Source organism: Nannobrachium achirus, assembly GCF_963921795.1.
Source record: "Nannobrachium achirus genome assembly, chromosome: 4".
Lineage (NCBI taxonomy): Eukaryota > Metazoa > Chordata > Actinopteri > Myctophiformes > Myctophidae > Nannobrachium > Nannobrachium achirus.
Genome location: NC_137813.1, coordinates 45753740 through 45778678, shown reverse-complemented (window position 1 = coordinate 45778678; position 24939 = coordinate 45753740). Strand labels below are relative to the sequence as shown.

Here is a 24939-nt window from a genome sequence, read left to right as displayed (position 1 = left end):
TGCTAAATATACTTTCATTAATTGCATCACATGTGAGGTTCATGTAGGCTACTGTATTGCACGTGAGCCCACAATACTGGAGTAATAGATTACAACAGTGGTTTTCAACTGTGGTCCTTTAGGGGGTTCCAGGTGGTCCCCAGCTAAATGATGGAGAGTTGGTAACCAAATGGACTTTTATTTGATCTTTAACTTTTTTTCTTTTTTGATTTTCTTTTTATCCCACGATTTTTTTAACCCATTTTCACTCAGTGCCAATTGCCTATGTAATCCTGGGCTCTGCTCTCCCTCTGCCGCGCCTGGGGAGACAACGGACTGACCTCATGCTTCCTTCAATGCATGAGTAGTCCAAGTTGTTTCTTTTCACCTGACAGGGCGGATTTCCCTGGGATGGACGTAGCATGTGGAAGGAACACGTTATTCCAACCAGTTCCTTTCCCCTCCATCAGGCGCCCCGGCTGGCCAGGGGGAGGCATTATTGAGACCAGGATTACTGCATGTTTTTGTGAGGGTATCAACCCTAGGAGATACGGGGAGAACATGCAAACTCCACACAGAAAGGCCCTATCGCCAACCCCACCAGGGTGTGGGCGGCTGGGCGCTGATGCCGCGGAGGGAGGAACACGCCCCCAGCACCCACAGCGTCCCCTGGCGGGAATCGAACCCAGGACCTTCTAGCTGTGAGGCGAAGCACTAACCCCTGCCCACTGTGCCCCTTGATCTTTAACTCTTGAGAGCGTAACATGAAACCAAATGGACCTGCATTATTTCATTTACAAGAAGTCTACACATTTTAATAGAGAATGTATAAGTTTTCTTTTTTAAATTGTAATCAATATTTTCCTGTTATCTCTCCTATGGTACTACCAACACAATAGGGCCTACAGCATGGAATTGTGGACACAATCTTATTCAAAGATAACAAAATAGTTTGGGGTCTGAGAGGCTAAATCTCATCAAATGGTGGTCCTTGGCTCAAAAATGGCCATTGTCCAATAAATAACGGACCTTGATATGAAAAGGGTTGAAAACCACTGGGTTACAACAACAGATTCGGTACATGATTTCATAACCAGCATTTGGTAATGACTACATGCCTATTGCCTACTAAACTAACTATCGACAGCCAAGCATCTGCAAAGTGCAACGGCACTAGGGCGGAAACAAACGAAAGAAAGTGGGGGCGGGGGAAAACATCGTCCAATCGGAACGAACGACAGCTTGACGAGCGTTAACCGCGTCCAATGGCAACGCTCGCTGACCAGACACAAGCCCGATGTGGGCGGTGCCCCAGCCTCCAGTTGGTTAACGGGTCTAGGGGCAGTAGGTACCATTCAACATGGAGTACAGAGGATAGCCTGATTCATTCTGTTGTCAAATTCCGGGAAGATTTCGAGCACGTTTTGCTCTCTTTCGAAATTATTTTCTCCCCGTTTTTGTGGAATAATCGAATATCCGGATATCGATTAGCGAAGGGCTGATCTGTGTTTTGTGCTACGTTGTCAAATTCCCCTCGCGTGGAAGCTGTTTACAAGTTCAGCCACGGCGTTGACATAGTGCATTATCACTGAACTGTGAAACTATTGCAACACTTTTAGGAAACAAACCTTGTTGATCGAACATTAAGATTCTTCTGAAGGGTTAGGTCAGTGTAATCGTATTGTTCTCGGTCATTAAACTGCAGCCGGCAGGACGGGTTCCCTTGACTGTGGACGTGAACTTAATTACAATTACATTTTTTTTAGACGGGGTTAGTGGGTGAAAGGTGACATCGCTCTGGTCTGCTGTTGAATAGGTAAGTTGTTGTCTGCTGTACATTAGCTTGCATTTTAGATTTAACGCACTAGTACAGTACAGTACAGTCAGTCAGTGCGATACAGTGACCTGGTATGACATCCATATTATAGGCTGCTTAAATGTGAGTACTGTGTGGGGAACTGGGGATAATCTGTTCCACACAATTAAATCCTCTGTGTTAATTTATCTCAGAGTGTAACCCTGCAAGGGGTCCATTTGGTTCCTCTCTTGAGTTACCTAACTATTAAACCCTGTGGATTTTTACTGTGTGCAGTGCATGCACTCCACGTTTACACAGCTGTGTCGAAATGTTTTGAAATTATTATTTGGTTACATAATATTTTATATAATTGGTTAAATAACTTATTTAAATGTACAATATCAAATGCACCTGATTCATAATATATAGACCCAACGTGAAGCCTATATTGTTTATATGCCCTAAGAAGTCCTCTCTTTATTTTATTTCCTTTATTGCACAAGAATGCGCAATGTGGCAAGTGCATCAGTCTCTCTGGGTTCACTGGGGCTGCTGCGCCTCTTCGGGATGCCCTGGTCCTGGAGCCTGGCAGCAGGCCTCGGGGTCTACCTGGGCACAAGTAGTTGGAAGTACTTCTACATTGCACTGCGCACCGCCAAGAGAGACCTGAAGTAAGTGTTCATATTATATACCATAGTAAAGCAGGGGTGGCATGTGGGCAACCCTTTAGGCCGGGGAACCAGCTGGTTCACCTTCACCCAGCTGGACATGGTGTCCAACTCGGTGGCCCACTGGGCGAAGGGTCAGGGGTGGGCGTCCGGTGACGTGGTGGCCATCTATCTATAGCAGTGGTTCTCTGGTTCTCAAATAATGATATTTGAACTGGCGACCCCCCCTACCCTGACAATCACTTGGAATTGTAGGAGCTGAGGCATTACTTTTAGTTTAACTCGGTTCCACAGATAGAAATTGTGATAATAGCAGATCTACAAGCTCACAACACCTCGCTTTTGTTTTATATTATTTGGTATTTTCCTTTTCTTATAATTTTTTTATGGGTATAACAAGGTCTTAAAAGTCCTTAAATTGTCTTTGACTGTCATTGACCCACAGGTTGAGAACAACCTATATGGCACATGCAGGCTATAGACGGGTTTCTGGTCCACGTTACACTGATAAAACTAGATGCGTGCGCAGGGTCCGTACCAAAATTAGCCAATGAAACCAGCGCTCCCCAAAACAACATATTTGGGGATTGGACGGAATTGATTACATGATACAGTCAGCTGTGCATTTAGTCTCAATGTTTGTTAACAAGAAACCCGTCTATAGGCATCACGGCTGGCATGTTCACCCAGTGCCAGGCAACTTTTATGTCTTATTATAGGTTGCTGTTAAGAATAATACAAGCATAGAAGAATAAGTCAATCATTTAATAATAATACTTGACAAAGAATGAGTCAGTAATTTATGTAAGATACATTTTAACTTATCTGGTAAAGGTTTATGCACATCAAACAATAATGGTTAATAATAATGCTTGTTTATGATCACCTCAATAGCCCAATCTGACTGATTGACTTAGGTTTTAATATTTGTACATATCTGTCAAAAGGATAAAACAACAAAGCCGGGGAGCTCATTTCCACATTGTGATCCTTTTTTTGAGTGTAGGCCTAAGTGTGTGTCACCTGGTAGATCCAAAAGAGGTGGCTGCTCACCGACTTAAAAAATAAAAAGTGCCTTAAAAGGACTGTTCCGTGAGTGCTGGTGTTCTCTTTGAGAATGCTCTTGTAATGGTCACTCACCCCTGCAACAAGGTGTAACAATAAACCTGTAATCACGCATGTGCTTCTCTGGAACATAATGTGCCTGTTTTCATCCTTCCCAGCTGTAACCATATCTAGTGGCCTTTAGGGATGGGACGATAAGCGATATTATCGTTTATCATGATAAAAAACACTCACGATAATCGTATCATGGAGATTTAATTTATCGTGATAGATATCGTCCTCCGTCATGGGCTGGGATCAATTCACCTTTTATTTGCCGAGCTGCATATCCGGTACCACTTAAACCCTCCGTAATTGGTAAAAGGTACTTATAATATACCTACTTGATACAGTCTTTTTTTTCACTCTCTATCAAATGTCTTTGCCAAAAAAAGAGTGAGCTTGTAGATCTGCTATTTTTTTGGGCAGATGTTCCGCCCAAGGATAATGGATTTTGATTATCGCAATTTCTTTTGTCACAATAATCGTGATTATGACATTTTCATATCCTCCCATCCCTAGCGGCCTCTATGTGCTCTTGCGAGTGAAGCTGGCGTTGTGGAGACACATGCGTCGGGCCAGCAACATTCCTTCCATCTTTGCCGAGACGGTGAAGCTCCACCCGGACAAGCCGGCCCTGATCTACGAGGCCACGGGGGAGACGTGGACCTTCACCCAGCTGGACATGGTGTCCAACTCAGTGGCCCACTGGGCGAAGGGTCAGGGATGGGCGTCCGGCGACGTGGTGGCCATCTTCATGGAGAGCAGGCCGCTGCTGGTGGCCCTCTGGCTGGGCTTCGCCAAGGTGGGCATCGAGGCCGCCCTCATCAACTTCAACCTCCGCCGCGACGCGCTCCTGCACTGCATCGGCGTGTCGGCGTGTCGGGGCATCGTGTTCGGGGCAGAGCTCACCGATGGTAAGGAAGGAGAGGTTGAGATTTAAAACATTTAGGGCTACTAGGGATGGGACCATGATCGTTATTATCGTGTAAAAAACACTCAAAATAATTGTATCATGGATATTTAAATTTGTCGTGAAATTATCCTCATGCTCTGGCCCGGGATCAATTCACCTTTTATTTGCCTAGCTGCATATCCGGTACCATTTAAAGCCTCTATAATTGGTCAAACGGACCTGGAAATAACATCTTTTTTTCACTCTCTACCAAATCTCTTTGCCAAAAAAATAGCTGATCTACAAGCTCGCAACACGACTGAGCTTGTAGATCTGCTATTTTTTGTTCCGCCCCAGCATAATAGATGTTGGGGATATTTTGATTATCACGATAATATCGCAAATCGCAATTTCTTTGGTCACAATAATCGTGACATGAAATGTAATTTTCTTATCGTCCCATCCCTATTTGGGGTATGCTATTTGTGTCCATCACATGCATTCTGTGGTCAGTATTGTGTCCCATGATGTCCCACTGTCCACAGTCAGCATTCTGCCAGTCTCACACTGTATGTTGCCAACATTGTGTCTGTCATGGTATGTGACCGATTTCCCTCTGTGTGTCCGTGACATCACAATGTCTTAGATTAACATTCTGGCATTCCTGTGATGTCATATTCTCTGTACATTGTAGCAGTTATTGCATTGGTTGCCTATGACATCAGTCAGTCTTCTGTGGCAGCACACTGTCTTCTGACTAATTATGTTAAAGTTCAAGTTAAAGTTTCCTGCTATTATTACATTTACATGTCTGTCACCACAGTCTGGCTGTGACTGTGTTGCAAGATGCCATTTAGCTGTCTTAATTTGGCTTTTTGCAACCCACAATTAACAATGAAAGGCTCTTCTAAATCCAACCTGTTTACCTTTGCTCATGTATTTCATTGTCATTGTACCTAATGTGCAGTACATTAATAGTAAGCCTCCCTTTTTCAACTACTGTGATGCAACTGAATTAACCAATGCCCTCTCTTCTTGTCTCTATATCATCCTTTTTACGGAATGTCAGCCATGTTGGAGGTGAGTTCGTCCCTGAGCCAGTCCATGGTATGCTTTTGTTCAGGAGAGCTCAGCACTGAGCTGCTGGTGTCTCTTGGTGCCCAGCCCCTGGACCCCATGTTAGCTTCTGCCTCTAGACTTCCCCCTCCTCCCTGCCTTCTCCCCAAAGGCTTCAATGGTGAGTGTAGTAGGCCTGCCTGTCACGCCTGATTGCAATCATTGATAGCAATAATTTGTAATCATTTTCCATTCATCTGTGTAAAACATCCGGATGAAATGTCATATGTAGGGTGACCATATTTTCAGCCACTCAAACCGGGACGCAAAACACTGTTGCCTAAAACTGGGACCCTAAAAGCAATGCGCACGTTACCGGGCACGCGCGTGCCTATTCTCTAACGTTCGTGCACGCGCACACACGCACCGCAGGGTTGCAAACAGGCAGTGAGTGATTGACAAACAGCCTCAGCGTTGAATTCAGACACGCAATGAATTTGTTCCTTTTTTCTGATTGGTTAGGTGAGCATGTTTTCATGAAAAGAACATGATACATGTCTATGCAACCACTGAAAACAGCTACTATTATTTTAATTCTGGCGAACACCGGGACAATTTTGCAGTGAATGTTGAAAATCAGGACATATTAGTGTTTTAGAGATATTTGTCGGGACACCGGGACACGCAGCTTGAAAACGGGACTGTCCCGGGACGTCTGGTCACCCTAGTCATATGTCACAGAAATGTCCTATTTCCATCATAATTAGCCCTTCACTATGCCCCTCCCAGCCTTGGCAAGCAGGAAGTTATTCTAAGCTAGCATTGGACAAAAGCTTGCTTGCCTTGGCAAGCAGGAAGTTATTCTCCGCTAGCATTGGACAAAAACTTATTGGGAGGGGCATAGTGAAGGGCTAATTTCGACGCTCTTTAAAAAAAAATTCAACTTGCCGTTATAGCCGATTAGCCGTCCCTGGTTTGGGCATTTATGGATATTTCTTTAAAAAAGAAATGAAAATTGCAAATCTACAAGCTGAAAACATGTCACCATTCAACACATTGTGAGCTTTTAGATTGTCTATATTCGCTATCTTTGAAAGTAGAAGTTTGTTTATGGCTTGTTTTTGGCCATAATACATCATTTTATTTCATTGGTACCAGTCGTTGTCAGTCATTTTCTTTTTATTTGCCATATCTGCCCTTCATTTTTGTTTACAAAGCCTGAATTTTATTTTATTTACATGTTCCAATACACAATCTCTTTAATAGTCCAAATTCTTATCATATTCAAACATTCACCACGATTTGGCTGTATTGTAACCTTTTACTTATTACCAGCTTTGCACACTGATTGTGCTATTTACTTTGTATGGCACAAAGTATGGAAGGAATCTCAGGGTTTCCTGCAGGAAACATTTCTAGGCTAGGTGCTACTAGAGTAGCTGCACAATTTGGAAACAAAATTATACCTCAATATTTGTGCCAAATATACAATATGACTATGGGTTACTACTGTGTTACATACTTACATTAATGTTAGTCTGTTTCAGCATGGTGTCACAATCACATTCATGATGTAAAACACAACTACATTATGTCAGTGGTATGTTCTTCTGACGTGTAGTCTCGGCGCTGACTGACAGCTGACTAATTCTCTCGGTGGTGCGCCTAGAACTTGTTTGGCAGAATGCCACACTGAAATTCTTATCATTCTTCTTTTTGAACTGAATTCTCTCTTGTAGTTACCTAACTTGTGGTAGGGTTATAATTAGTCATTTTGTATTCAGAATCGTTCTTGACCTTTTTTCTCTTGTAGACCTGGATAATCGTTTGTTGCTTGTGTGCTCTCTGAATCACAAATGTCTTGTTACCTAGACCAGTGGTTTTCAAAGTGGGTGACGGGGCACCCTGTGGTGCCGTGAGATCATTTGATAATATTTGGAATTTATTTGGACACTTGAAGAAATATTTAGTATCATTTTAAACTTGAAGTACAAAGTTATTTTCAGTCTGTTTTAACCAAAATGGCTATTATCTCAACATTTTCCTCGCAACATAATTACTAAAATATCGTCACTGTCAGGCAAAAACCTCTGTCGCACAAAACTAGTGAAAACAGCAGAGCTACAAGCACACAACGCCTCGCATCATGTGCTTGTAGATCGGCTGTTTTCACTATCAGCCGACAATGACGATATGCTATAAATTTAAGGTACTGGGAGTGAAAATTATAATGTAGGGGTGCCTCGGATTAAAAAGATATTCATGGGGTGCCCTGAGACAAAAAAAGTTTGGGAACCCTGACCTAGACATATCTGCTTGTTTTCCTTTGCCACGCCGTAACTCTCATTTATTTATCGTTTAGGAGGTGATTGTTTTCTATACATACTGTAGTCTGTAGTGTTCAGGAGAAAGATTATATCTTGTGTTTTTTTTTTATTCACGAACAACATGGGAAGACATTTTATCGTTACTGTGTTCACCAAAGATTATTATACCTGGCTGTGTCCAAAATATGTTAAAGTACAGATGATATAAAGGTACATACTGTACTGTTGTTGTCCGTATTTGGGAACAGTAAATTCCCATCCAGATGTTGGGTACAAAGTGTTCGTGCTTGAGGATCTCAGCACTTTCAGTGATTTACACCATGTTTCTTTCTACAGATCGCCTGTTTTACATTTACACTTCAGGCACCACAGGACTTCCCAAAGCTGCTATTGTAGTCCACAGTCGGTAAGCTCACATTAATCCTGGTTATGGTGTCCCTATTTTTTTTTTTAATACATATGTTCACATTTTTGTATTTAGTTATTTCTTAGCAGATTCACAAGCTCACAATGTGTCGCGATGCAAAGCATTGTAAACTGGTAGAATATTCTTATTTTTTTCACTAAGTGTTTTTTAAGTGGTTAATCTGATTTAAATGGTTCGCTATGTAGGCTTTGTTTGGCTACTTAAAAGATAATTGAGGAGATTATAATAGCTCACATGTCTGTCCATCTCACCCACAGTTATTACAGAATTGCTTCTTTTGGGTATTATGCCTTCCGCATGCATTCTGACGACGTCATCTACAACTGCCTGCCCCTCTATCACTCAGCAGGTATGGGGTATATAAGGCTAGTCTGACTAATTCTATTTTCTTTATATGTTCTTGTACTATTGTATCCATTAGCATTTAGTGTTAACAGATGCTAGGTTTGAGGTCAATTTGACCATTGACCCTGTTGCTGGTCGACTAGGGTTCCTCCCGGTTACTCTGACCTTGCTTAGTTCATGTAAGCAAGGTCTAATTGTGTCTTCATGTCGCTGGCTTCCACTGTATGTGTGCCACTGTGTGTGAACGCAGGAAGCAGCATGATGCTTCATGTTGGGTAGATAGATTATTTTTGTATCTTTTATTCTTTGAAGTGAAGATCCATGCTTTTGTCCTGCTCAGGTAATATCATGGGAGTTGGTCAGTGTCTGATCAATGGCCTCACCGTGGTTGTGAAGAAGAAGTTCTCCGCCAGTCGCTTCTGGGAAGACTGCATCAAGCACAACTGCACAGTAAGGCATTAACTACATTGTCACTCTTCAGCAGTATCTCTTTTATTATGAGCAGTAAACAGTATCTTGCTTTTGTCATGAATGAATGCCCTATACCAGGGTTCCCCAATTAGGTTTCCCCAAGGGCCGAATTATGTCTAGGGTACCAAGCCGAGGGCCACAGCATTGCAGGGGGCGACGGTGGCGTTCCCGCTACTCCAGCGACAGTTCAGATATCGTCGTTGTCGGGTGAAAATCTTGTATGTCCAAAACCGTTCGTTTTGAATTTATCATTTTAAAAATGATTTAAGCTAGTGAAAACAGCCGATCTACTTGTAGATCTGCTGTTTTCACTACTTTTGTGCGACGGCCTTGTATGATTTGCGAAAGAACGTACAAATTTGGAGATACAAGATTTCCACCCGACAACGACGATATACTAGTGTTGTTGCTGCTCTTATACCACCATTATTACTGGGGTTGGTGTGGGCCAGACAGTAGCCCCCCGCGGGCCGCCTATTGGGGAACCCTGCCCTATACTGTACTGTACTCATCTTATACTTGTAAATTGGCGAAAAACCGACATGATTAAAAGCCTTGATTGTTCCGTTCCTCCCTTTATAGGTGGTGCAGTACATCGGGGAGATCTGTCGCTACCTCCTGTCCCAGCCGGTGCGGCCGTCAGAAAAGGGCCACCGCGTCCGCCTGGCCGTGGGGAACGGTCTCCGCCCCAGCGTGTGGGAAGCCTTCACAGAGCGCTTCGGCGTGGCTCAGGTCGGCGAGTTCTACGGAGCGACCGAGTGCAACTGTAGCATCGCCAACATGGACGGCAAGGTCAGTGATGGCCACAATGTTGCCATCAAAATGTACTTAAAGTACCAAAGTACCAGTGTCCCATTTCACAACTTCTTTTCAAGATGTGTCAACATGTTCTAACTTTTTCGAAAACGGCAGATCTATAAGTGACCTATTTGCGACGCGAGCTTGTCGATCTGCTATTTTCAATATAGTATAAAAATGGTGCTTAAATGACTACAGTATATTTTTATATTACAAATCTAAATCCGTAAAGGAACTAGTAACTAATGCTGTCAAATAATTATAGTGAAGTAAAAAGTACAATATTTGCCTCTGAGATGTGGTGGAGTAAATGTATTTGGTTCAATCAATCAAGCTTTATTTATATAGCACAATTCATACAAAAAGTGCAGTTCAATGTGGTTCACAGGAAAAAGAAAAGGAGGCAAAAAAAACGGTGATGCATAAAAATGCATTTAAAATAAATTTAACAAGTAAAGCAGGAAAAGAAATGCAGCAATCTAAGTAAAAGCAATGCTAAAAAGATGTGTCTTAACTAAGATTTCTTTAAAAAATGTCCACTGATTCAGAGAACCGCAGAACCCCCGGCAGGCTGTTCCAAAGCTTGGGTCCATGGTTGTTAAAAGCTGCTTCTCCATACTTTGTTTGTATTAGTCTCTTTGTACTAGTTACTTTACACCACTGCTTGTCTTCACATATTGACAGTTTCTCTCTTTCAATAAAATGTTTGATAGATTTTTGACAAAATTAAATGCATCTTACAAAGATAACATACACGCGAAAAATGTAATAAAAACACAAGACAGAAGTAACAACAAGCCAGCAACCAACAGTTGTTTCAGCATTTGCAATAGAAAATTTAAAAATAGTTATCTAGGAGTCATGTATACTGCCAATTGTGCCAAACAGTGTTAATTTGGTTGACAAATACTAAGATTTTGATATTGAGTCGACTTAGACTAGACAATTTCGGAAGACTAAGACTAAATGTGTTATTCAAAAGACTAAGACTAAATCTGATTTTGCTGTCAAAATGAACACTGCTCCCAAAATCCAGTTAGACTGTACAAACATTCTCATATATTCGTCAGAATGTTTTCTTTTATGTCGCCAGGTTGGAGCCTGCGGGTTCAACAGTCGGATCCTCCCCAACGTCTACCCTATCCGTCTGGTCAAGGTCGACGAGGAGAGCATGGAGCTGGTGCGCGACAGCTACGGTCTCTGTGTGCCTTGTCGCCCTGGTAACCTGCTTCCCATATAAACACACACTGCACCACATCTTCTTTTATACATGACGTAATATCTAAAATGTTGTATGATCCTTTTTTTGGTCTTGTGAAACCGTCTCATTGCTAGGGCTGTCACAATTATTACCTAATCGCAGTTATTTGAGATAATTGCAATTATTTTGCATAATCGTTGTTTAAAAATGTTCATACATTTTCAAACATCTTCCAAAAAAAGCGGAAATAGCAGATCTGCAAGCTTACAACACACTTTGTGCCGTGTTGTAAGCTTGTAGATCAGCTATTTCCACTATTTGAAATGTTTTGGAAAGTATAAAATGATTATAAATGAGTCAGTAACTTCTTTGTATTTAAGTTATTTGTCATATCTGCCCTGTGCAATTTCTGATTACGAAGCTTAAAAGACAAACAGAAATAAAAAAATGTATTCATATGTTCCAATGTTCAATGCCAAAATCCACAAATAAATCGTTGATCGCAATTATTTGTTTGTGTGACAATATTGATAATCAACTTGTAATATGTAACAGTGACAGTCGTACTCATTGCTCTGCATGTTGTCTTTGTCAGGGGAGCCAGGGCTGCTGGTGGGTCGCATCAACCAGCAGGATCCATTGCGCCGCTTTGATGGCTATGCGAGCCAGGACGCTACCAGGAAGAAAATAGCCCACAATGTCTTCAAGAAAAACGACTCTGCATATTTATCAGGTTAGCAGTTGTGCTTATACTGTATGCGAAATAAATCCACTATAAATGGACCTTTACTACTCCAGATAGAAACGAAACAAAACGTACTGTGTAAAGCTCAACCTATCAGCGAAACAAAGCTGTGAGTTAAGATTGTGTGCGCGCCTCTTTAACCCATTTAGAACGGGTACACGGTACTGTGTATCGTTATTTTATGCTTTAACTATTGAAAAATAGCAGATATACAAGCTCACAGCGCGGCACCGAGTGCCGCGCTGCGAGCTTGTAGATCTGCTATTTTTGAAAAATCATGAAAATTAGAATTTTGACCCGATTCTATAAGTGTCTTTTAAATCCTTCTATGTTTTAAAAAAAAAACCTGTGTTTCTATGTCAGCAATCTGGCTAGCCATCGTCAAAGAAAAGGTCCTTTTCACTTAACTGGAGCTCAGTTAGTCTGTTCTTGAGAGACTACTATGTCAGTGGTTCTCAAACCTTTTCATGTGAAGGACCCCCAAATTGATATTTATTTGGCCACGGACCCGCATCTCAAATTATTTAGTTCCAGGGACCACCTAGAAGCAAAATTTGAGTTTACAAACATTCACTTTAAAAATACATATATTCAAAGATTTGCACACATTTTCACGACTTTTTCAAAAATAGCAGATCTACAAGCTGTGCCGCGCTGCGAGCTTGTATATCTGCTATTTTTCACTGGTTCACTGGTTAAAGCAATAGAAGCAACCTTCTATGATTTCAAGAAATGTAACCAATTTGAGTCGTGTCAAGGTTTGGCTGGACTGTTATAAACGTAATTAGTTTTGTTGTTTTGATTTATCTATCGGTGTTTCTTTTTAGAGATACGAGTGACGCACATGCAGCAGGACAGAATGTAGAGTAGATGTTCCAAAAGGAATGATTGAACAGTACCCACACACTGCACGGCTCCCTGTGCGTGATTTAACCCATTTAGGCCTCAAATTATTGAATGCTTTAACCAGTGAAAAATAGCAGATATACAAGCTCACAGCGCGGCACCGAGTGCCGCGCTGCGAGCTTGTAGATCTGCTATTTTTGAAAAAGTCGTGAAAATGTGTGCAAATCTTTGAATAAATGAATTTTCAAAGCGAACGTTTGTAACTCACATTTTGCTTCTGGGTGGTCCCTGGAACTAAATATTTTGAGATGGGGGGTCCGTGGCCAAATACATATCATTTTGGGGGTCCTTCACATGAAAAGGTTTGAGAACCACTGACATAGTAGTCTCTCAAGAACAGACTAATTGAGCTCCACTTAAGTGAAAAGGACCTTTTCTTTGATGATGGCTGGCCAGATTGCTGACATAGAAACACAGGTTTTTCAAAAAACCTTAGAAGGATTCAAAAGACACTAAAGCCCTTTGCACACAGGACAGTTGCGTTTCTTCCGTTTGCTGTATGAATAAAACGCATTGGATTTGGTGTGCAATGCTGTGCGGAATCGGCGCTGCGGATCCCAAAAGGAGTCATAAAAGGAGTGATGAGTTTTTCACCGCATGCGACAAGACGCACGAATCGAACTGGGTTCGATCGAGAAAAAAACGCACGGTGGCAGCCACTCGTCGCACGGCTAATTCGGAGCCGGTGTGCATGTGGTCATAGAGAATCATTGTTTTCTTTAAAAAAAATGATATTGTCCGTTTTATCCGTGCGGTTAAACGCGCCTGTGTGCAAAGGGCTTTAGAATTAGAATTTTTACCCAATTCTAATTTTCACGATTTTTCAAAAATAGCAGATCTACAAGCTCACAGCGCGGCACTCGGTGCCGCGCTGTGGGCTTGTATATCTGCTATTTTTCAATAGTTAAATCATAAAATAATGATACACAAAATGTGTATCCGTTCTAAATGGGTTAATGTTCCAAACACAGTTCCCTTCCTCGGTGTGAGGAAGGGAAGGGCCATCACTCACTTTGTGGTGCATTGACTCACATGAAAGGAGTGTGCAAACATTCATTCATTTATTTTCCATGTTCACTTTCCCAAGAGCCGTTCAATAGTGAGGTTTTAAAATCAGCTTCCTCTCCGTTGTTCCTTTGCCCCAAGGTGACGTGCTGGTGATGGATGAACTAGGCTACATGTATTTCCGGGACCGTAGCGGGGACACGTTCCGATGGCGAGGGGAAAACGTCTCTACCACCGAGGTGGAGGGCACACTGAGCAGCCTTCTGGAGCAGACAGACGTGGCCGTCTACGGGGTGTCAGTGCCAGGTGACTTTGCTTTACATTTGTCTGATGTGTCATTTTTCAGAAGGTCTTTGGCCTGCCCTTGGTATTGTTGTGTTGTCTCTTTTACCAGCTCAGTGGTCTTGTGGTAAGAGTATCCGCCCTGAGACTGGGAGGTCGGGGTTCGATCCCCGGCCGGGTCATACCAAAGACTCCAAAAATGGGACCCAAAGCCTCCCTGTTATGCACTCTCAGTATCAAGGGTAGTATAGAGGGTATGCGTGCGTGATATCACTGTTGCTGGAAGTTATGTGGGAACGCCTACTGAGTGGCAAAAACGTATTTCTGCCATTGACAGCCCATACATCCAAACAGAAAAGTCCTTTCTGATTGTATTAAACAAAGTTAAACTAACCAACATTGCGGCTGTACTGAAAGCTTGAATTATCCTCTTTCTATCTGCAAAGTTTTTGTTTCATATAAATCCACCATAGACATGTTATGAGCACCAGCTTCGACTGCTCTCTTCGCATTCAATCGGACCTTTTCACCATTTATCAGACGTTTGAATCCACGGGGTATCCTGTTTCCGTGCACTTTGATGTACGCATGCGCCGATATCTGTGAATATTATATTCCCCTCACGGGAATCGAACCCAAGCCGTGGGTTTGTTGCATCCGTGCTCTACTGACTGAGCTAATGAACGGATGATGTGACTCTTTTTTTGTGCATTTATCTTTGACGTGGATAGTGCTGGAGACGTGCAGTGGGGTAGACGTGGATAGTGAGGGACTGAATATTTACTATTCTGTCCATAACGGCACATATCTCGGTAACGCGGCTGAGTGGGATTGGTCTCCGTTCCCACCGCTCGTCGCGGCAACTCGGCTCGCTAGCGCTCGCCTCGGTGGCGACTCACGGGGGTCATCGGCGCCCAATACCGCGCCGCTCCGTCGGGGTCTGTGGCGTGGAGCGTTACACCGGGGAACAGAGAATCCATGGCATCTAGTTCGATGCTGGAATTCAGCTCAGTTTTTGTTATTGTGTACCTCTGAGGTTGACCACTAGATGTCGACATTTCACTACTAATCAAGCCACTGTTTCATTGTTTTGATCAACCATCCACTGTGAGATACCGGGATACCCAGAATTGAGTATCCCAGATACCAGACCATTCAAACACTTGAAAACACTTGATAATTTCTCATTCAATGCACTGAAATCATTCGAAACAGGTGGTTATGAGCTACTTTCTGTCAAGACATTCTGTGCAGGGGAGTCAGAGTTTGGAAGCGCTTATTTTCAACAACACAACATCCTGCTGCCTCCTGCATTATGTGCAATTTAGAAACAGGTGGTATGCAGGAGCGTTGAGTGATTTGCAACTAGCACTTCCAAACTCCAATGCTCCATGCTGCTCAATGTTTTGCCACTCAGTCTAGATTAGGGGGGCGGGACCCAGTGGACTTGCATACCCTCTATTGGGGCAAGTCCCTGCGACATACTAGCGTTATGTCCAGGGGGTGTACTTGTACATCAAGCTGCCTCATGCTCAGGGAAATGCTTACTGACCTTTTTTCTACCTTTGGCATATTGTATATAGCTTTAGAACATTGAATTCGTATTTGTTTCAAGCATGAATAAAATGATTCCATGTCCCATACCCAGGTGTGGAAGGGAAAGCAGGCATGGCCGCCATTGCAGACGAGACAGGGAGTTTTGACTGTGAGGCTTTCCTGCGGGGGGCTCAGCAGGTCCTCCCCCCGTACGCTCGCCCAGTGTTTCTACGAATCTCCCCACAAGTAGACACTACAGGTAAGCTGCTCTATTCCTCCTTACATCATATATACAGTATGTCTTTGTTGTCGAGTGGAAACTTTGTATGGCCGAAACCATTACTCCTTTATTTAATAGTGAAAATAGACGGTCTGCAATGCACACAACAACCCGTCGCATTGCACGACTCATTGTGAGCTTGTAGATCTTCTATTTAGCTGAGTCAGTAGATGTGAAGTACTGCGTTCGGCTGCGTAGGTTGGTAGGTAGGAAGGTATGTATGTATGTAGCTAGGTAGGTAGGTAGCTGTGTGTGTTTAAGCCTAATCAGGGACCAGCTTTTCTGTCAACGTCATCATTAACAGCCAATGAGGGACCGGTATTCCTGGTGATGCCAGTGGTGATGTAGTAGGCCATGTATGGCCTACTTGTGCACAAGAGGCAAGTTGGCACCAGAGTACAGTTCTAGTTTCATTTATTTTGTGTGAAACTTGTATGATGATGTATTGGGCATTCATTTAAAAAAAAAGTTGGAATATGGAGGTTTGTGCCCAACATTGATATACTTTGTCTTTGTTTGGACGGACAGGAAGACTAGCTGATTGCTACGGCATCAGCTAATGGGGAATCCTTTTCAAATAAACAAATAAATAAATACTGTATGTGTGTACTATGTACTGTAAATCAAAGTGAATTTCAGGGAGTCACTAGGTTCCTTTGTGGAGGTCTAAATTGACCCCTACAAGTCTGTAACTTTGGTGTACAAATGGACCCTAACGGTTCCATTTGTACATTGTCAAAGTTAAGGGGAACAAATTTCAAAGTTTGAGAAACACTGCTGCCACCATCACTCAATTGTCTCAATTGTTGATTTTTTTATTCTGTGTTTCCGTCCAGGCACCTTTAAAATCCAGAAAACCAGGTTGCAGAAGGAGGGGTACGATCCACGCCTCACAGCGGACCAGATCTATTTTTTAAACTCCAGAGCAGGGCGTTATGAGCTGGTGGATGAGGAGCTGCACAGCGCTATTGTGGAGGGAAGGATGTCTCTATGAGATGTACTGTAGACCAGCCCCTGGGTGCAGTCAGGGCGCTGCAGATGAACAGGGGATGGAGAAAGAGGGGACACCGACCGACCTTATCGGTTCACGTCCTCCTTCTCTTGTACCTCTTCCCTGGACTTTAACCTTTCAGGGACCCTGTGAAAGGGCTACTTCAAAAGGCAGCCATAGTACTGTTAACGTTTTAATGAATAACACCCCATATGACATAGTGTGAGTGCGTTCACGGCAGTTTTATTTCACCGCTTCTGTTCTGTGTAGCTTTGCAAAAAATTGAACACCTCAAATCCGCCAAGCTCTAAAAGCACAGAAATATAGAGCGCAGTTTGTTTATTTGGAACCAGGATTGTAATGTTACAATTGGAATATTTGTCTTCTGGTTAAGATCATGAAGGAAGGAGTCACATGCAAAGTCATGCACAGAATAAGCTATTTCTTTTTCTTTTTTTATTTCTTTTTTTTTCTGCAAAAGTATGTTGCAAAGCAAGTGTGCAGAACAGTTATGTCTGTCTGACTGTGTACACAGTGAGTCCCGGGTGTTATTTTGACTCTGCAAGTGTGCAATTGGACCCGAAAAGGGTCCATTTGCACACTCGCAGAGTTAATCTGACACTCAGGGATTTGACGGTGTAGTTTCAAGCAATACTTGAGTGTTGGTTTTGGATGGTGTTACTGCTGTGTTAGGATGACACTGAGGCTGAAGAGTGGAATGCACTGTGCAGTACACGAGCCCGCTAGGTCAAACACTAACTGTAGAAGGGTTTATTTAATGCACTGTTAAATGCTGATGAAAAACTAAACCTGCTTAACGATGTTTGAAGTATTGAACAATATGCGCCGGCACAGGTTTTCAAAAAACAAGCAACTTGTTCCTGTTATGTGCCTTATATATGAATATTTATATGAATATGAATATTTGTATCTTGTGTTCCACAGCATTTGTGTGTAATGAATTTCCTGAACAATAGGAGCTCAAGAATGTTGAAATCATTAAATGATTCTTTACCCGTGTCTTGCATAAGCGCAATTGCATACACCGTGGTTGTTACCCTATATAATAACATGTTTTATCAATAGAGTAATATTGTAGATGTACATAATCACGAAACTAATCATCATTTTTAAATCTTGTGGCACACATTTGTTTGGGAGTAACAAATAAATATTTTAAAATATGTGGCTCTTCCAAATGTACTGATATCTGTCTAGTAATTCAGTTTGCCATTCATTGATGCAGCGCTCTATATCTGATAAGATGTGACTTGTTCTTTATTACAAAACGGGGACTGCCCCATAGGTCGAACTCCCGTTGGGAGCGTCGGCAGGTTAGATAATCACCCGCGAGCGACGGCAGGTTAGATAATCACCCGCGTCACGGTTTAGAGTCAGGGTTAGAGTAGAGTTAGGCATAGTTTTACTGAGGTTAGGATTAGGGTTTGGGTTAGAGTTTTGTGGTCGATCCAAAGGGTGTTCTAACCTAATGACATGTTACCTTACAAAACATCCTCCGATATTTGCGTTCAAAAATAGCAGATATACAAGCTTATACTGTACATCTGCCATTTTTTTTATATTTTTGAAAAATCTTGAAGTGTGAGAACTACTGATTTATACGGCAGTTGTAGGATCGGCCTCACCAATCAGCAACGCCCATGTAAGTCACAGTATAATTTAGGCTTAACACTGCTCACAATATCTATCCCAAAGACAACTAGTCGTCCACTGACACATTTATGGTCATGGGCAAGACCCTCAGTGGGTGCTCTTTGCATGCGGTGCAGAAGTATGGGTAGGCTTTAGGAGCAATCACGCCAGTGAACGTGTACAGGGGTGTTCTCTCTCCGGGGTCATAGAAGGTCACCTTGCCTCTTTCCATGTCCAGCACCACTCTGACCACATTGAGACCACGGTCGTGAGTCTCTTTGCTCATGGTCAGGGGTTCCCATGGTGCCGTGCAGGCCTTGTGCTCTCCGTTGCGAAACCTTATAGTCCAGAAGCCCTCTCCGGGAGTCAGGACGTGCTTGCCCTTGCGGTTGATGGACTCGCTGGCAATCCCCAGTACCCAGTAGGTGTTGTCCTTCACCCCCACGTCCCAGGTGTGGCGCCCAGAGGAGTAGCCCTCGGCGCCCAGTAGCTCAGCGCTAATGTCGAAGCGTTCGGGGTTGTTTGGCAGCTTGAAGATTTGGGAACAGGACTGCACGTCTGTCAGGTCCTCTGACAGGATGAAGCAGCTTGCTGCCGTGTTGGGATCCAGGACCACAGGAGCTTGGGATGTGAAGGAGAAAGGGGAAGGAAAGAAATACACATTATGGAAATACATGGTAAATAGCATATTTGTGGGCTCGCCTGAAAGGTGAGAACACTATGTTATCTTCATTATTTATAGAGTTCTGCCGCAGACAGTACAAAGGCAGGGCCCTTAGCCAATGAGGTGCAATTGAGGTGTGGAAAATCTGGGAGTGGTGTTAGCTGGAGTATTGGTTGAGCTTCACATGACAGTTAGCATGCTGTAGAATATAGTCACGAGCGAGCCCACACTGTTTCGTAGGAACAGTATCTCTAGTTAAACAATGTTATTTGTAAAGCACTCACTGTATTTAACAATTCTCTTCATCTTCCTCCACACTTTGTACCGCAAAGAACCAAGGTGTGTTGCCACATCAAGTAGAGCATCAGAAATCATCTCTGGATCCAAGGGACGTTTCCAGGTTCTGAAATGATAACCTTTAAATTACTATCCTAGGTTGAGTGACTATTTACAAACAAATACAACAAACCAATTTGATTGATTGATTGATTGAAGAATGTATTAGAAAGTTGCATAGGAAAATGTACAGTTTCATGACAGTACAAATCACTATCATCCCACAAATCATCCTCAATTCCCAAAAGTATTGTTTTACCTCTTTATTGTGTCCTTGTAGTTCTGAAACATAGATAGATTACATCACCATTTGATATATTCAGGTGTCACAACTTCAAGTAAAGATCAGTGTTTTCAGACAAAGCGTGGCACATAGTTTATTTACCAGCAGAAACGGGATGTCTTGAGATCTCAATTCTTGCTCTGCTATTTTAATAGTGTTGGTGATGGATGTCACTTCATTGTCTATGTCCTCGATGGTCTGGCGGAGGACGTTGGACTTCTGTTCCTCCTCAGCCTTTAAGGCAAAAAGCCTGGTTTCCTCTTCCTCTCTCAGGAACAGGTGAAGAGCTTCAAACTCCTCTTTGATCTGCCTGGCGGTGTGCTCCACCTGGTTCTGGGGAGGAAGGCGGTGGAAACATAAGCTCCTACATTAAGGAACATTTGGGCCTTTTTTTATACGTCTCCATGTCGTCACTTTCTTAGAATAATGGCCTACGTAATCTTTTGAGGACATTTTTATTTTTGCCTAAATCAGCTCTTCATGACACTGGCCACCTCTGGTAAAATCGCCTATATCCTAATTGAAAAGGATCACGCTGTTCCCGGGGCCTTAAACTCAAGAGTCTGACGTTTTGACATTTTTTTTTACATCTGACTTTTTTTTTTATGTTTTGTGTCAACAAATATATAGTTTTTTTTTTTTGTTTTTTTTTTAATCAGTTTTTCTGTTTCCTGAAAAACTTGGAAAAAAAGGACTCACGGGCCATTATTTTAAGAAGCATCCATTATTTTGGAGGCGGCCATTGCTGAATGGTTAGTGAGCCTGCCTAGGCAGCGGAGGTCCCAGAGGTCCCAGGTGTGATTCCAGCTCCAGCTATGTGGGCAGCACTCAGCTGGGTTAAGCTGAAACGGAATTTCCCCGTGGGAGAATATAGGTAATTATTATTATGAAGGTGACGATATATGGGTCGTTCTCACTATCGTGCACTACGGGACGATGCCAGTTCAGTTGACACCCAAGGCCAGTCCATGATATCATATGACCTTGGCAACGCATAGACGAGTAGACAGATGCTCAGTGCTGATGTCATGTACTGACATGGCCTAGACTGGCCTCCTGCGCCTATGTATAACCGTCTATCCAATCTATTTGTTCTTGAGGGCCCAGGTGAGTGCAGTGTCAAAAATGTGCCTACCAATGACATCGTCACTGGTCATTTCAAGAATTCAAACCTTTTATTGTTTTTCGATGAATGAAAAATGGCTTCTATTTCAGTGTGCCATCCAAGTAAACAAAACAAAGGTTGTAGTTTCCAGTTAGCTTGGATGATGCCACTGATGATGTCATTGGTATGCAGGTTTCTATACTTTCCACAGCCCACCTCTGAGATGCAGAGCGAAAGAGTAAATTGTGCTATTTATTTATACAATGACCAGGTTGAAGGTGGTTAAAGTGTGTTGCACTGCTGGAGATGATGGAGTACCTTCAGATGCTCTGCTGTTTGCTCGTGGACCTCCTTGACCTTCCTGTACCGCTGCAGCTTGTCTTTCAAAGGCTGCAATGCATTCTTCAGCTCCTCCTGTGGAAGGTCAGTGACACAAGGCATCATCACTTCAGTATAGAGTCAGACCGATGGGGCGTGCATGCTGTCAGCACAATGTGACTGACTCTGACCTCTAAGGACCTTCAGGGAGGGTGCTCACCCTTTCTTGTTTTTTTCTTTATTTTTCTTTTTCTTTTTTTATCGCACTGACTTTTGGACACTCTGCACTATTAGGTTGTGTTAGTAGTTTTGAGTATTTTGCTTGTGTTTGACATGATGGTCAAACTAGCATTGACTGTATCATTCCCTTTCTTGTTTGCGCTTTACTGTACTCTGTTCTTGTTCTTCTTTTATCTTTTTCATACTTCTCTGTAACTTTGTAAATAACCTTATACTGCTGTGCTGCCTCTGGGCAACTGATTTTCCCCCTTGGGATAATAAAGGTATCTATCTATATATCCATATCTATCTATCTATCTATCTATCTATCTATCTATCTATCTATCTATCTAATGTGGCCATTTCTAGTGATAACTAAGTACATTTACTTAACAAGTACAGTACACCATTTACTTAAGTACAATGTTGAGGTATCTATCTTTACTTTACTGGAGTTTGCAGCACTTTACTTTTACTTCTACTCCATACAACTCGTATTCAAATATTGTACTTTTACTCCACCACAATTAATTAAAAACTTTAGTTACTAGTTAGTTACTAGATTTGTATTATTATTACAAAATATACAGTAACCACTTCAGCGCTATATACATTTTGGCCATCTACAAGCTTACAATGTGTCGCATTGTAAATCTGCTATTTTCAAAAGATTTCTATACATTTGAAAACTTTAAATGGGACATTCTGAATAATGAGTACTTTTACTTTGTAAGTACATTTTAATGCAAATACTTTTGTACTTTTACTAAAGTACATTTTGACTTCTGGACATACTTGTAATAGAGTTTTCTACATTGTAGATTTCTACATTGCAGTATTGAGTACTTAAGTAAAACATTTGAGCACTTTTTCTACCATTGCTCATCACTTCAATATAGAATCAAACACAATCTGTCAGCACAATGTGGGCATTTCAGCTGCCTCACAATGTTCCACTGCACCCTCCCCCCCCCCCCCCAAGTGCAAGTGTAAAGCTGGAACAACACAGCATTGAATTAAAGAGGCAAATCTAGGGCTAAGCAATGTTGTGGCAACGTCGGCGAGGTCAAGATCATGTGCCCAGAAAAGGTAAACAGGTGGCATCTCGAATGTCTCTCACATTAGCCTTGGCTTAAGCCAAGGCTTCCGCGTTCTTTAAGATGTGTCAAGGAGGGCAGGTGGGGAGAGTGGAATGCCTACTGTGACAATCTGCCAACCCTCATGGGAGTCAGATTTCATCCAGGAGCCCGATCAGTGGCTGAACAAAAATATACCTCTATTATTAGAATGTAAATCAACATTTCTGCATACTATCATACGGCACATTCTTTTTTAGGCCGTATCAAGGGGAGATCAGTGCAAGGTTGTCCATCACAAACAACAGTGCATTTCCTACTTTGTATCCGTTTTAAATTCATAAAACTGAAAGTCAGGTGTAGTTTATCCTAGGTCTGAATTATATACACATATATATATATTAGGGCTGGGATGCGATTAAACATTTTAATCTAATTAATTACAGGCTCTGTGATTAATTAATCGCAATTAATCGCATTTTAATCGCACATCGATATTTGACCTGAGAAGCATTTTTTTCAAGTAAAACATATTTTGTTGTACGAGTGAATCAACAAGTGAGTTTTTTAAATCAAAATTTTGCATCCACTGGGCCAAGCAAAGCGCTCTGATCGGCTACTTCTCCCTTTGCGTTTGTTGTCTCTTCTTGGTTGGTGCATCGCTATGATCGGTATGCCTGAAACTGAAGGTTCTGTGGTGCAAAAACTAAGTGCGATTAAAATGCGTTAATTTTTTTAATCGCGTTAATTTTCTGTAATTAATTAATCGCAATTAATCAGTTAAAGTCCCAGCCTTAATATACATAGTATATACATTATGTGTGATGTGTCCATTGACACCTTTTAAATGATAATAATAATCATAGGCCAGATGCTCAATGAATAAAGAAAACAATGGGAAAGGTACAACTCTAATTTAAAACACAAGATGTCCAATGTCATACAGATCACATCAAAGTGACCTCAGGACTTTTTCCATTCAGTCCCCTTCTGTCTGCATGCTGATGTCAGGGATTGACAGCTATACAGGCACACATAAAATGAAGAACCAGATGTCCTGACAAGAGTCATTTATCATTCTGTAATGGTTCCAGTCACCTTTATGTCCCTTATGCCTACCTTACAGTCGTGGGCACCTTCCCTAATGGGGTAGAGCTTGTGTCCTATGTGTGCAGCGTCTTTCTCACACAGGGCACAGAGAGGCTCCAGGTCTTGCACGCAGAACAGTCTGAGCTTTTCTCCGTGTCCTTTACAAGCCTCCGGGTCGTCCATGATTCTGTCCTTCTTGAAGGATTCACAGGTCCTCTGCAGTAAGGTGCTCACTACCAAGTGCTCCATAGACGACCTGCGGCCACACAGAGGGCAGCTGCGGGAGTCACCACTGCCCCAGCTGTCTCTGAGACAGCCCTGACAGAAGTGGTGTTTGCACGTAAGCACCACCGGCTGATTGAGAATATTGCCACAAATGGGGCAAGACAGGTCATCCTCACGACTGCGTCTGGTGGCCATTCTGCCTTTGAGGCTTTTTAGTAACAAGATTGTGTGTCAGCTAAGGTTACGATGCCCCTCCTAGGCCCTCTGCAAGGCAGCCTTATACCGTATGAATATGGCCTGGAAAGAAAGAGTGTCAATACCTCAGTGACCACAGGATTCCACTCTGTGTACTGCGTTGCATTGTTAGGCATGTGCACTGCAGTTACCCACATAAACACCACCATCAGATCCAAATCCCACAGGGATGAGGGATGACAAAGAGAAAACTGGTGGCACTGAAATATGTCCACTAAAAGTGTGACAACCTCAAATAGACTGGAGTGCAGACATACAATGATCTCATCCACCGGTATGTTAGATGAACATACTTGCAGCAACATGTCACAGAAGAACGGTAGGACTGATAAAAACAAAAGACTTCCAGGCAGGATATAAATAGAAACGGTATGCGTCGACAGAAGCAACCCATCTGATTTAGGCTAAGGGAATGTCCTGCTTTTTGCCCTGTCTGTAGCACAGATAGCCTATCTGTATCAGTAGTGACTGTGTGGTTGTCCTCACATAGTCAAGGCCCAACTTGACCTGAAAAGAACAATATCATGCAGTATATAACTTTACGCAGTGTCAATGATTTTTGAGAGCAGCTGATTGCTTACCCAGAGCGTAGGCCCGCACTTCTGCTCAACAACTAGACCTTGAACTTAGTTCACCTAACTATAAATGCAATTAGCGAATATGGCAAATATGGCAATTCAATATTTTGTTGGGGGAGTACGTTTACAAGGATGCCATTACTCCAGAAATAGAGTGTGTAGATGGATATAAACTCTAGAAAGTAGTCCACTACCATTGCACTGCACTCCACTACCATAAAATAAGATGCTATTTTAACGGCCTGATTTTATAGATATTTTTATCTATGTGATACAGAGACAAAGGAGGGACTACTACTATACCTTTACCTACTATATTATATA

At 42.3% G+C, this 24939-nt stretch overlaps 2 protein-coding genes across 2 annotated transcripts; one reads left to right on the top strand and one right to left on the bottom strand.

The window, feature by feature from the left end:
- The first annotated feature begins 1354 nt into the window (after window positions 1-1354).
- slc27a1a (solute carrier family 27 member 1a) lies at window positions 1355-17966 on the top strand. The gene is made up of 13 exons (XM_080723952.1): window positions 1355-1795; window positions 2281-2448; window positions 4072-4466; window positions 5514-5681; window positions 8164-8233; window positions 8512-8603; window positions 8940-9049; window positions 9653-9862; window positions 10962-11088; window positions 11665-11802; window positions 13867-14031; window positions 15656-15802; window positions 16660-17966. The coding sequence occupies exons 2-13, from the start codon at window positions 2282-2284 to the stop codon at window positions 16815-16817; spliced, it is 1947 nt and encodes a 648-aa protein (XP_080580078.1). The 5' UTR covers window positions 1355-1795; window position 2281; the 3' UTR covers window positions 16818-17966.
- Window positions 17967-18534: 568 nt separating this feature from the next.
- trim35-13 (tripartite motif containing 35-13) lies at window positions 18535-23977 on the bottom strand (the record flags this gene model as incomplete). Its single annotated transcript, XM_080723332.1, has 6 exons — window positions 18535-19088; window positions 19416-19534; window positions 19727-19749; window positions 19853-20083; window positions 21174-21269; window positions 23588-23977. The coding sequence occupies 6 exons, from the start codon at window positions 23975-23977 to the stop codon at window positions 18535-18537; spliced, it is 1413 nt and encodes a 470-aa protein (XP_080579458.1).
- Between the last annotated feature and the right edge of the window lie 962 nt (window positions 23978-24939).

Coding starts and splice junctions, on each gene's coding strand:
- slc27a1a (XM_080723952.1), top strand. CDS start 2,282: ATGCGCAATGTGGCAAGTGCATCAGTCTCTCTGGGTTCACTGGGGCTG. Junction 2,449..4,071: donor ACCGCCAAGAGAGACCTGAA/GTAAGTGTTCAT, acceptor TCCCATCCCTAG/CGGCCTCTATGTGCTCTTGC. Junction 5,682..8,163: donor TCTCCCCAAAGGCTTCAATG/GTGAGTGTAGTA, acceptor TTCTTTCTACAG/ATCGCCTGTTTTACATTTAC.